The 12,386-nt window shown below is 47.2% G+C and overlaps 1 protein-coding gene across 4 annotated transcripts in view; it reads left to right on the forward strand.

Moving 5' to 3' along the window:
- Positions 1-12,386, forward strand: part of PTPRA (protein tyrosine phosphatase receptor type A) — a 123,103-nt gene that overhangs the window by 106,540 nt on the left and 4,177 nt on the right. For all 4 annotated transcript variants that reach the window (XM_081033893.1, XM_081033895.1, XM_081033896.1 and 1 more), the window contains 8 exons: positions 1,918-2,015; positions 3,107-3,226; positions 3,971-4,137; positions 4,639-4,774; positions 5,451-5,600; positions 9,707-9,800; positions 10,119-10,195; positions 10,577-10,711. In XM_081033893.1, coding sequence (XP_080890019.1) covers positions 1,918-2,015; positions 3,107-3,226; positions 3,971-4,137; positions 4,639-4,774; positions 5,451-5,600; positions 9,707-9,800; positions 10,119-10,195; positions 10,577-10,711 — 977 coding nt within the window. The remainder of the gene's footprint in view (positions 1-1,917; positions 2,016-3,106; positions 3,227-3,970; positions 4,138-4,638; positions 4,775-5,450; positions 5,601-9,706; positions 9,801-10,118; positions 10,196-10,576; positions 10,712-12,386) is intronic.

The following is a 12,386-nucleotide window of genomic DNA, read 5'->3' on the forward strand; positions in this document are numbered from 1 at the left end:
ATTTGCAAACTACTCGTAATTTTGTACTACTCCATCTGGATACCCCCACATACTATTTAGATTCAACATCAGAAATTAAAACATGACTCTTCCTTAGCCCCAAACTGCCTTCCTCCCATGTTCTCTGGCCATTGCCATGACTGGAATGTAAATCTACCTAATCAACCAAGCCAAATTCATAGTCATCCAGTTCTCCCTATCCCTTAATCTAAATATGACTAGTTCTCTTGTTTCTTCAAAGTCTGTCTTCCCTAATAACACTGCCTTACTCCTGTATTTTCTTCCAATTCTGTGGCAGTAGCCTACTGCCCTACCCTTGCACCTTGCATTCCTTCCACCAAAATGGCCTCTCTTTGCAAAACTTTTGTCAGGACACTCGTGAAAATTTTATAATGATGTTCTGTTATCTGTAGAACAAGCCTTTTTTAACCTGGCCTCCACCCCTTTAGATATGGGTACTTTATCTTTCCAGCTCCATCTTCTACCACTCCATGCACTGTACATGGACCTCACTAAACTCCTTACCTCTCAGACATCTCATGCTCTTTCTTGCTGCTAGCCCCCAACACCTCTGCCTGGCATACCTCTTCTCCCTGTGCCCCCTTTCTGAACTCCCATCTACCTGATCTACCTCTTCTAGGAGAGTTTTCCTGACCTTGCCAGGCAATGAAACAATTCTCTCTGTACATCTTTCTGCTATGTGTTCACTCTATCATTGTTTTTCTTTATAATAACTTTTTAAAAATTTTTACCAAAGGGAATACAAAGTTTAAGAAAGTCAAAAGGTATTGCAAGGCTTATAAAAAAGTTCTCCCTTTCTCCTTTATTTTTTTTAAGTCTAATTCAACCATTTTTATCTGTTGACTTATGATAGATGATAATTTATTTAATTCTCTTATAAACTATCTCACACTCAATCAGACAGACATGCATACACATGTCTCTTATCCCCATTCTCCAAATAGTTAAATTACAATTCGGGGTTAAGATAACATTTGTTATTTACACTGTTGTTACTATACCAATATTATTCACAGCTGAAGCACACAATATATGATTTTGGGGGGTATGGTTTTTGGTTTTCCTCTTTCCAAGAGTTAATAATTGACCTTTTTCCTATTCATTTAGTTTTGTATATGCCTAGCATTGATTCCCTACCCCCCCATCTCTTCTCTGGAAGTACATATTTTCTCTCAATACCTTCAAATACATGAGGTTTAATTTTTTTATCTTGGAATCCTTTCTTCAGTTCCATTCTGGATTGATTGTCCCCATCCCCCCAGCGGTTATCCTGAGCCTTCCCTTCACCAACACCCTGGAAATTCCTTTAGCCTCCCTCTTGTATTAGATCCCATTTCTCTCTCTCTCTCTCTCTCTCTCTCTCTCTCTCTCTCTCTCTCTCTCTCTCTCTCTTTCTCTCTCTCTCTCTCTTCTCCCTCCTTTTTGTTTAGAAATCTAGTGGCTTTCTGGAAAAGGCTGTGTTAGAGGTAAATTTAAAATTCCAACCTGAGTAAGTTACCCAACCTCTCTCTGGTTGATTGACACCACAGAGCTTGGTGGGAAGGAGTAAATGAGATCTAAAGTGCTTCGCTCATTATCCAGTCCCTCGTGGTATTTAGTGAGCAGTCATGATTTCTAATCCTCAACTAGAATATCCTTGGGGCACACTGTTCATGTTCTATCTGTATTTTAACAGACTCACACTCGCACTTTACCTCCTAGTGAAGTGCCTGGCACATACATGATGGATACATGGGAAATGTTCAGTGAGCAGGTGTGTAGATGGATAGATGTATTGGCTATTTAGCTGGGGACGTGTGGGCACAGGCTTCCAAAAGTCAGGAATGAATGTTCCGTTTCCCAGCATCTTTTCTCCCCTTGCCGTGTGTTCTCATTTTTTGCTATTGGCTGCTTTAGGACCAAAAGAAGAAACAGTAAATGATTTCTGGAGGATGATCTGGGAACAAAACACAGCCACCATCGTCATGGTGACCAACCTGAAGGAGAGAAAGGAGGTGAGTGGAGAAATTTGACAGGAGGGCCCCTGATACACACACGGCCAGCAGAGGTGCTGTCCTGCTGGAACTCTGTGTCGGAGCCTGGGCTCCCGTGCCAGTTGTTCCTGCAGACAGAACCCAGGCCCATGTGCCACCAGACTTGCCTGTGTCCTAGAAGCCTCCGGGGAACCTTAGGGGTGCCTTAGGGCACGTTTCCTGTGTCTGCTAGTCAGACAACTCACCCTAAGGGACCTTCTCTAGTCCCTTATTCCCCTGGTTTCCTGTCACTCCTCCTGAGTCAGCAGAGGGAGCCGTAGGAACTGAGACCCTGCAGGGTGCAAGGGAAGCTGAGACCCTGGCCTGATCCTGTAGGCAGCTTTCTGACTGGTCCTTTTCTTTTTGTGGCTGCCAAGTCCGTGCCTGGCCAGCTCCATCACTGGGCCACAGCCAACACCAGTCCTGAATCCTGGATCAAAATCAGGTCCCAGAGAGGAATCTCCATTCGTGACAGTTTTTCTCCAGGATGGCCCTTGAGTCACCTTGATTCACGCACTGGGGTGTTGGGTGTATTGATTAGATGTTCCACAGTGCTTAGGAGGGATAGTGTTAGGGCTGGCCTTTAGATTCAGTTCCTACAACCAGACTTGTGGCTCTTGGAAGCTATCCAAGGACCAGTCACCAGAGAAGACCTTGGGCCTCTCATGGCAGGTTTATAGTCTACTTCAATCAACCCTAGTGGCCTCTTCATAACAGGTTGCTGGTTCCAGAGATTCAGACAGGCTTGCCCCTAGAGTATGACCTAGAATATTGTGGAATTGCAGATTTTGTAGGTAAAGTGGCTTCTGATTTGCCCTGAATTGAAGGAATGGGCGTGGGACAGAGCGAGAAATATAGGCTTGAGGCTGTGCATAAGTTAAGAGATTGTGCTAAAAAGAATGAAAGCTAAGGAACTTGAAAAAAGAGCAGATAAAACAAGTCTGTAGTTGACTGAGGGAGAAAAGAGGTCATAGGGCTTTCCAGTGACTTCATTCTGTGCTTTTGTGGTCCTTTCCTTTCATGCCCAGGTGGGGAGGTGTGAGATCAGGGGATACATGTCTGTTCTTTTCCAGTGTAAGTGTGCCCAGTACTGGCCAGACCAAGGCTGCTGGACCTATGGGAATATCCGTGTGTCAGTAGAGGACGTGACCGTCTTGGTGGACTACACAGTACGAAAGTTCTGCATTCAGCAGGTACTGTCTCCTACCTCCTCCCTTGGTTCTTGTGTAGGATCTGCTGACCATTAAGAGGGTGGAACAGGCTGGGTAATCCCCTCTCTCACTCAATGTGATCAGGAAAGCTGAGTTTGCGGTGTGTTTGGACTCTGAAACCAGAGATCTGGCTCCCAGGGAACTTCTTTGTCAAAGCTAAGGGAGGAGGATTTTCGTGACTGGGAAAAACAGTATTATTGAAATGGAGTTCGATCATCTTCGGTGTGAACCAAGTGCATCAGGAGGTGGTGTAATCGTCTGAGTACTTGACGCACTTCTTTCTTACTTCAGAGGCTCCTGAAATCAAGGATGTGGTGGACCCTGCTCTTGGCCCTCTAGAACGACCCTGGAGGCTTGAGCATAGGTCACCTTCAGCTGCGGGCAGGGTGGTGCTGTGAAAGGGGGCTTAACCAAGAGTCAGGAGACCCGTATTTTAGTTCTGACCTTGCCATTTTCTAGTTCTGGGACCTTGACTGGGCCATTTAACTTTTCCGAGTTTCACATTCCACATCCGTAGGTTGAGAATAACACTAACAGCCCTGCCTGCCCCATAAGGTTCCTGAGAAGATTCTCAGGTTCACCATTAAAACTTTCTTGGGTACACTCTCACTTCCCCATTGTCACTGACAACCACAGCTTGCCCTGGCTCCTGCTCCTTCCCCTCCTTCCCCTGGTGGTATCCCACCCACCATCAGGGCCAACAAACAGGATCTCTTCACTTCACAGGTGGGCGACGTGACCAACAGAAAGCCACAGCGCCTCATCACTCAGTTCCACTTTACCAGCTGGCCAGACTTTGGGGTGCCTTTCACCCCGATCGGCATGCTCAAGTTCCTCAAGAAGGTGAAGGCCTGTAACCCTCAGTATGCAGGGGCCATCGTGGTCCACTGCAGGTCAGTGTGGCCTGACCCTTGGCTTCCCCCCCATACCACATTCTGTTCCCCTAGCCAGAGCCTGGGAAAGCACAGGGGCCCTGGCTGAGGAGGCTGGCATAGAGCAGATGAGCTGTTGGAGGCCCTAGGGCAGCAGCCTGAGAGACTCCTCAAGTTTTGGTCCTGGGTAGAGAGCACTTGAGGAAAGAGGGAAAGGCAGTCTTCTAAGATTGGGGATGGGAAGACAACTGCTATGAAGCCAGGAAGCTAGGTTGAGTGCTACCTTGTGTACTGGGAGCCTTGAGACACTTCTAAGTATCATGGTTCCCTGATCATGACAGCTAGAGGTAAGGAGTTCAGGGTACAGAGGGGTTTGTTGGTTCCATGAGAGTCCCACCTCTGTCCCATTCAGAATTAGAATTTAGACGCCTAAGAAAGAGCCCTGGCCTGTGCTTCCCCCTCCCTCTATGCTTCCACGAGGCATGCTGGCCATCCATTAACACCCCTGTTCTCTGGCTACAGTGCAGGTGTAGGGCGAACAGGTACCTTTGTCGTCATTGATGCCATGCTGGACATGATGCATACAGAGCGGAAGGTGGACGTGTATGGCTTTGTGAGCCGCATCCGGGCACAGCGCTGCCAGATGGTGCAAACAGATGTGAGTGATTTGCAAGTGGGGGCATTCCAGAACCAAAACGTGCCCACCTCACGCATTACTCAACCTCCCAGCTTATTGGAAGTGATCATCACACAGTGTGAGGAAGGGCCCTGACAAATTATGTGTTAAAAGAGACGTGGTGCACAGAGAAAGTTGTGCCTAGGGGAATTGGGAAGGCAGGTGTCCTTGGCACAGGGCTCAAAGGATAAGGAACAGGTCCTGAGGGAAGTGGGCATGAAAGCATCCAGGACAGCCAGTGCCCACAGAATTGTGATGCAGTTCAGCCATGTCTGGGAGCAGCATTTGAAATCAGCTTTGTGGTTAGGCATGGGGTTCAGAGGGCAGAGCACTAGGGGGCACAGGTTTTGTGCATTATCACATTTTGACTGCCCTTTCAGACTATCGAGTCTGTGCTCTGAGAACGAGCAGGAGTTGGATTTGTCCTCTCCAGGCTTCCATTCTAGTAAGATACCAGAGTGGGACTCTCCCTCCCAAGTTAAGCACCGCCAGGGAGACTCATGCATCACTGAATTGGGACAAGGAGAGCAAATCATTTTATCACTGCTGGGATCAAAGGAGAATGGACTGTAGGCAAATGGGGGTGGGAAGGAGTGGTTTGGTACCATAGGGACTGTGCTATGTGTAACTGAGAACTCGGGCACCATCCGCATTTCAGATGCAGTATGTCTTCATATACCAAGCCCTTCTGGAGCATTATCTCTATGGAGATACAGAACTGGAAGTGACCTCTCTAGAAACACATCTGCAGAAAATTTATAACAAAATCCCAGGGACCAGCAACAATGGATTAGAGGAGGAGTTTAAGGTGAGTTGGAGCTGCAACACCTCTTTCAGGTTGAAGGATTCATGTGATCTGAGGAATATGTGAGATGCTTGATTCCTTGTGATTTACCAACAAATGATGAATCCCCTTGTGAGGCATGTGGGTGGTTCAGGAGGTGGGTCTCTGGCCCTTTACTCATACCCTGGTCATTCTCAACCCGTCCTGCATGTTAGGAACACTTGGGTTTTATTTGGGTGGGAGTGGGGAACTGGCCAAGGTTATTTTTCTTAAGTCCCCCAGACTCCCTCCCATCACCATCCCTGGTGACTATAATGTACAGCAAGAACAAATGTTTTCTGTAAAGGGCCAGTTAGTAAATAATGTAGGTTTTGCAGGCCATACACTACCTGTTACAGCTGTTTAACACTGCTGTTGTAGCACGAAAGGAGCTATAGGCACTATATAAACAAATTAGCATGGCTGTTTCCATAAAGCTTTCATAGGCAGCAGTCCAGGTTTGGCCTGTGGACCGTAGATTGCCAACCCTTGCTGTGTGCATCAGACATTGGTTCTCAACACACCTAGGGATATTTCACACACCCCTCAATCAAAGTGCTCCCAGAGGCAAGAGCTTCTGGGTTGGGGTCGGGAAGACCACATTCCTTAAAGCAGTTCTTCTCAAACTGTGAGTACCCAGATTACCTCAGGATCCTGTTAAGATGCAGGTTCTTATTCAGCAAGTGTGAGTTAGGGCCTGAGATTCTGCATTTCTAACAAGATGAGGCTGATGCTGCTGGTTTATGGGCTACACTTTGAGTACGAGTAGCAAGGATCAAGAATGGAGTTGAGGAGAAACAACCAAGGTGGTGCAGTAGGTAAATGCTGTGTTTACCTTCTCTCACAACCACATCAAAATTACAACTAATCTACAAAACAACCATTACTGAGAATCACCTAAAATCAAGCTGAACTGGAGCCTTTCAACTAAGGATTTGCAGAAGAAGCCACCTCCAGACTGGTAGGAAGGTCAGAGACGTGGAACAGGCTAGTTCCATATCTGCATGTGACCATCAAAGATTGGGATGACTATTTTGGCCGTGGGCATGTTCCCCCCCTCTAAAGGAGCGAAATCCCAGCCCCACCCCAGCCCAGGGTTCCAATGCCGGGGAGAGAAGTCCCCGTAATTTTTTATTGTGAAAACCAGCGGAGATTGTGAGTGAGACTGAGTGTGGCTGCACTCAACAGGCGCTCCTCTTAAAGGGACCGCACATGGACTTACCAACGGAATCACTCATTCTGAGCTCTAGCATGGGTAGCAGCTGGAGAAGAGACTGGGACATAGGTGATTGGGATGGAGCAGGGGAAACTGAGTTGTCTAGCTTCAGGACAAGGGTGGGAGGGGCAGCATCCTCCTGGACGGAGAAGCTGGTGGACACCATTGTTTCTTTGTTGAGCCCTCCCTCTTCCCAGCATGCTGACACAGGCGGCCACCATATCTTGAGTCTCTGCCATATGTTCGCCACACCCTGGTGATTTGAGACCTGGCCCTACCCAGCTTTTGGGCACACCCAGGCTGCTTTCAGTGACTTTTTTGTGCAGACCACCTGCTTTGGCTCAAGCTGCAGACTTTCCTAGGGCCTCTCAAAGGTTTGCAGAACCCAGACAAGCAGCATCTGGCTGAGCGGCCCGAAGCCGGCTCTAGCGGCAGCCGGCCTTGGTTTGGGCCTTGGCCTCTCAAGGCGCTTCCAAGCACAGCACGGATGGCAGCCATCTGCGGATTTCTTTCTGGCTCCCACTGGGTGGCCCGAGTGGAGCACGGGCTGTGGCTGAAGTAGACCTACAGCGGATCACCTCCAAGGTGGTCCTGGGGCTGGCGCCCCCAGTGACCAGCTTCAAAACGAGCTGGAGCATCACCCATCCGCCTCCCAAGTACAATGCACCCACGGGTGGATTGGGCAGGCACCAGAGTCCTGCTGAGGCTTATCCTGCTCTGTAGGATCAGCCTCTGCACAACAACTCTTCCACTGCAGTCAAGGCCAGTCCTCACAACCAGTGAGCCCAAGGGTCGGCCCCTCACATTGATGTGCAATTATCAACCAAGGCTCAACTACAAGAGGAGGGCACACACAACCCACACAAGGGACACACCTGGAGTACATGGCTCAAGTGACTGGAAAGACTGTGTCACTAAACCCCACAGCAGACCTATTACATGAGGCCACATTACCAAGACCAGAAGACATAGCAGCCCTACCTAATACATAGAAACAAACACAGGGAGGCAGCCAAAATTTGGAGATAAATAAGTCCCAAATAAAAGAACAGAACAAACTCCTAAGCGAAATGGAGATAAGCAAACTGTCAGATGGAGAGCTCCAAACACTGGTTATAAGAATGCTCAGTGATCTCAGGGAGAACTTCAACAGAGAGATAAGGAGCATAAAAATGGAGATAGGAACCATAAAAAAGAAAAAAAGGATACAATAATGGAAACAAAGAATATATTACAGGGAACCAACAGTAGATTAGATGAAGCAGAGGATCCAACCAGCAATGTAGAAGATAACATAGCAAAAAACACCCAACAGAAAAGAAACACCCAGAGCAAAAAGAAAAAAGAATCCAAAAAGGTGAGAGTTTAAGGGGCCTCCGGGACAATATCAAGTGTACCAACATTCACATTATAGGGGTACCGGAAGGAGAAGAGCGAGAGCAAGGAATTGGAAACCTGTTTGAAGAAATAATGACAAAAAGCTTCCCTAACCTGGTGAAGGAAATGGACATACAAGCCCAGGAAGCACAGAGTCCTAAACAAAATAAACCCAAAGAGGCCAACACCAAGACACATCATAATTAAAATGCCAAATATTAACTACAAAGAGAGAATCTTAAAAGCAGCAAGGGAAAAGCAGTTAGTTACCTACAAGGGAACCCCCATAAGACTGTCAGCTGATTTCTCAGCAGAAACTTTGCAGACAAGAAGGGAGTGGTAGGAAATACTCCAAGTGATGAAAAGCAACGACATACAACCAAGATTGCTCTACCCAGCAAGGCTGTCATTTAGAATTGAAGAACAGATAAGGAGCTTCCCAGACTAGGAAAAGGTGAAGTTCATCACCAAACCAGTATTACAAGGAATCTTAGAGGGGCTTCTTTAAGATGGGAGGGGGGTTGAGAATGGGTGAAAGGGGAAGGGATTAAAAAGTAGAAATCAGTTGTTGTACAGTAGTTGTGGGGCAGGCTTTACTAGGGTATGGTGTAGCATAAGGGATATAGTCAATAATATTGTAATAACTAAGTATGGTGCCAGATAGGTACTAGATCTATCAGGGTAACTAATGGGAATGGGGTTGGGGGTAGGGTGAAAAAGGTGAAGGCATTAAGAAGTATAAATTGATAGTTAATACAATATGGGGAATCTAATCAACAATATTGTAAAGATCATGTAAGGTGCCAGATGGGCACTGGACTTACCAGGCAGATCACGTCATAGACTGTGTAGAGGCCTGACCAATGTGCTGTATAGCTGAAGCTGAAGTAGAATAATGTTGAATGTCAACTATAGCTAAATATATAGGTATGTATAGTCACAGGATGTGGATTACAACATAGGGAAGATAGTCAATAGTATTGTAACAGCTATATAAGATGTCAGAGTGGTAGTAGCTGGGGTTATCACTTTATGAGGGGTTTAAATGTCTAGTACATTGCTTTGTACAGCTGAAACTATAAAACAAAACAAAAAAAAGAATGGACTTCAGAATTGGGAAGAGGCATACATTCGAATAAGATTTTCTAAAGAGTCCAAGATAGCCTCTGTGGGTGAGAAAGCAGGGAGAGAGGGAGGGTAGACCCACTCTCCTATGAAGCCAGAATCCTTGCTCCAGGATCATAAAGTTCCAGCCCAAGGGAACCCCAGAAGAGTCCCCAGAAGCCAAGAAGGCAGTTTCCCAAACACTCTTGACTTATTCATTGAGCTTAAAGACAGAAGAAACAGTGTTCCAATAAGGGCATGTGGAAATGGAGGGTCAGGGCTCTGGTGAGGAGCTATATGCAGCCAGAATGGCCCGGAGATGCAGGTTCAGTGACAGGCGTAATCTTATCAGTTACTGGAATCAGTAATGTTTACCCTTCCCTTCCCAATTCAGAAATTAACATCAATCAAAATCCAGAATGACAAGATGCGGACTGGAAACCTTCCAGCCAACATGAAGAAGAACCGGGTTTTACAGATCATTCCATGTAAGAACCCTCTCCCCCCCAAAGCCTTAGTGCCTCATGCCCCCGTTCCCCTCCATCCCTTCCACTTCTCAGGTACTAGTTAATGATCAGCGTGCAGACAAGAGGCATTATCTCTTGTTGCTCTCAGTTCTTTAATGGCTTCTGGAAATGAAAGAACATGAAAGCCAAAGAGATTCTCCCTCCTGGGCTAGGAACGGGCAAGTCATTGCCCAGCTGGGATTATATCTGCCCAGAGCCTAGGGTGGGGAGGAAAGGTTAAAGAGAGGGAAGAGAAGACAAGTGATGTTGGGGAGCCACGAGCTGCTGTCTTTCCTGCAGATGAGTTCAACAGAGTGATCATTCCAGTTAAGAGGGGTGAGGAGAACACAGACTATGTGAATGCATCCTTCATTGACGTAAGTGCTCTCTGTGTCCCCGGAGCTGGGCCATGCAGTGCCCCTCAGCCCAGTGCTTGGGAGGCTTATGTTTGAGTCAGTCATCAATTCAGAACTGACACCCACCCTGCGCATAGGTCTGTCAGGCCCCAGAGAGCAGAGGTGGGGGGAAGAAGGGGCATGCACCAGGGTGATAACTAGGGGCGGGGAGGGGAGGGAGTTCACAGCACAAACCATAGGCAAAGGCTGAACACTTCTGATCTTTCCCATTCCTGCCTCTCCATCGTAGCTCCAACCCCCCTGGCCTCACCCTCATGGAAAGAGGCCAGCTTATCAGACAGTTTGCTCCTTGGCCTTCCTGATTAAACCACCTCACTCCTACCATTGACCTGGCCTCTACAGGGCTACCGGCAGAAGGATTCGTATATCGCCAGCCAGGGCCCTCTTCTCCACACAATTGAGGACTTCTGGAGAATGATCTGGGAGTGGAAATCCTGCTCTATCGTGATGCTAACAGAACTGGAGGAGAGAGGCCAGGTGAGCTCAGAAAGGTCCTGGGCTGTGGGAGACAGAGACCACATGAAAAGGGTGTGGAGGAGGATAGCTAAGAAGATATGTTTGGAACTTTTCTTTGACTTAAACTGCCCAAAGGGCCATTTCCTGACTGTATTGCCCAGCCAGTTGGTATCAGTAGTTTCTCAGGACTGGAAGAGCAGTGCGGTTGGAGCCTGCATTCGGTTTTGGATAGTTCATACCCATCTACCTCTCTCCTGAATGCAGCCCCCCTCCCCAGCCTAGCTTTGTGCATTCCCTCCCCTCCTCCATCCCCAGGCAGGGCAGAACTCTCCATCCTCAGCAGGTTCCCAAAGCATTTTTTAGCCCTGGGCCACAGTGGGAACAGCCACTGCAGGCCCCTGCTCTGGATTCCTCTAGATTCCTCAGACTATCAGTGATTTTCATTTTTCTCCTGTCGGTCCCTGCCCTTTAGCCTAGAGGAGAGTCACCCCAACAGATCTCTAAACTGAAGTGCTCTTGTTAAATATTCCAAAGCCTTTGCCTTCTCTCCCCCAAAACCTCGTCTTCCAGCAGCTTACCTTAGCTACTTGAGTAACAGCTCTTTCTGCCATCTCCCACCCCACAGCCACAGGAGGTACCTCTGGAGTACCATTCCCTCTGTGGTTCCCTTTTTCTCTCAAATAGCTGGTTTTGTTTAAGTCCAACCTGCTCCCTCTGTTTGTGTTGCTCTGGCCATATGGAGAGTTAAATTAAATAAACCCTGTGGCCTTTACCTGTTGAGTAGGATAAGTTCCTGCCATCAGTCCAATAATCAGTCCAATATCCATAATCGTCGTATGTGGCTTATCTTTACTTTATCATCCCTTTAATTCCTAACTCCATAAGTTAATCAGGCTCGTTTTCTCTCAGCACACCATACTTGCTTCCCTATAATAGCTGTGTCACCTTGAAACTCACTCTGCAGTGCCGACCTAACCTCTTATTGGTTCTGACCACGTAACCACCTTGGGTAGATTGTCCCCATTAGTTGGCCAGAGCAGGCCGCCCATTTGCTTTCATTGTTAACCAACTCCCTGTCCAGTTTTAAGAGGGGACTCTCTTTATAGCTCCCTAACTCTGCATCCCTGGGGCCTTCTTCCAATCTGCTCCTTTTCTGTTATGCCTCTTTGCCTAAACTAAGACCTAAAATATCCCAAAGCCATTAGATATGGACCATAATACAGTTGGTCCTTGAATATAGAGGTTAGGGGTGCTAACCCCACACAGTCGAAAATCATGTGTAACTTTTGACTCCCTAAAAACGTCATTCCCTTGCTATCTGCAGGAGATTGGTTCCAGGACCCCCACGGGTTCCCAACCATGGATCAGAAATACTGGTCTGGATCCACGGTTGGTTAAATCAGCGAATGCGAAACCTGAGGATACAGAGGACTGTATCATTATGTTTTAAAAATTCACTCATAAGTGGACCTGCGTAGTTCAAGCCTGTGCTGTTTTAGTGTCAGCTGTAATTTTTCTTTTTTTTGTCATTGTGTGATTCTAGCTCATACACTCTTGCTCTCAAGCCCATTTGAATCTTAGCAGCAGTTCTAACGGTTTTAAAGCCCCACTCTTCAGTCCTGGCTGGAAACTGCACTAACAAAACTCAGTTCACCCACCAGTGCACTAAAAACCAATATAATCTATTTAAGGTGAA

This window comes from Rhinolophus hipposideros, assembly GCF_964194185.1.
Source record: "Rhinolophus hipposideros genome assembly, chromosome: 22".
NCBI lineage: Eukaryota > Metazoa > Chordata > Mammalia > Chiroptera > Rhinolophidae > Rhinolophus > Rhinolophus hipposideros.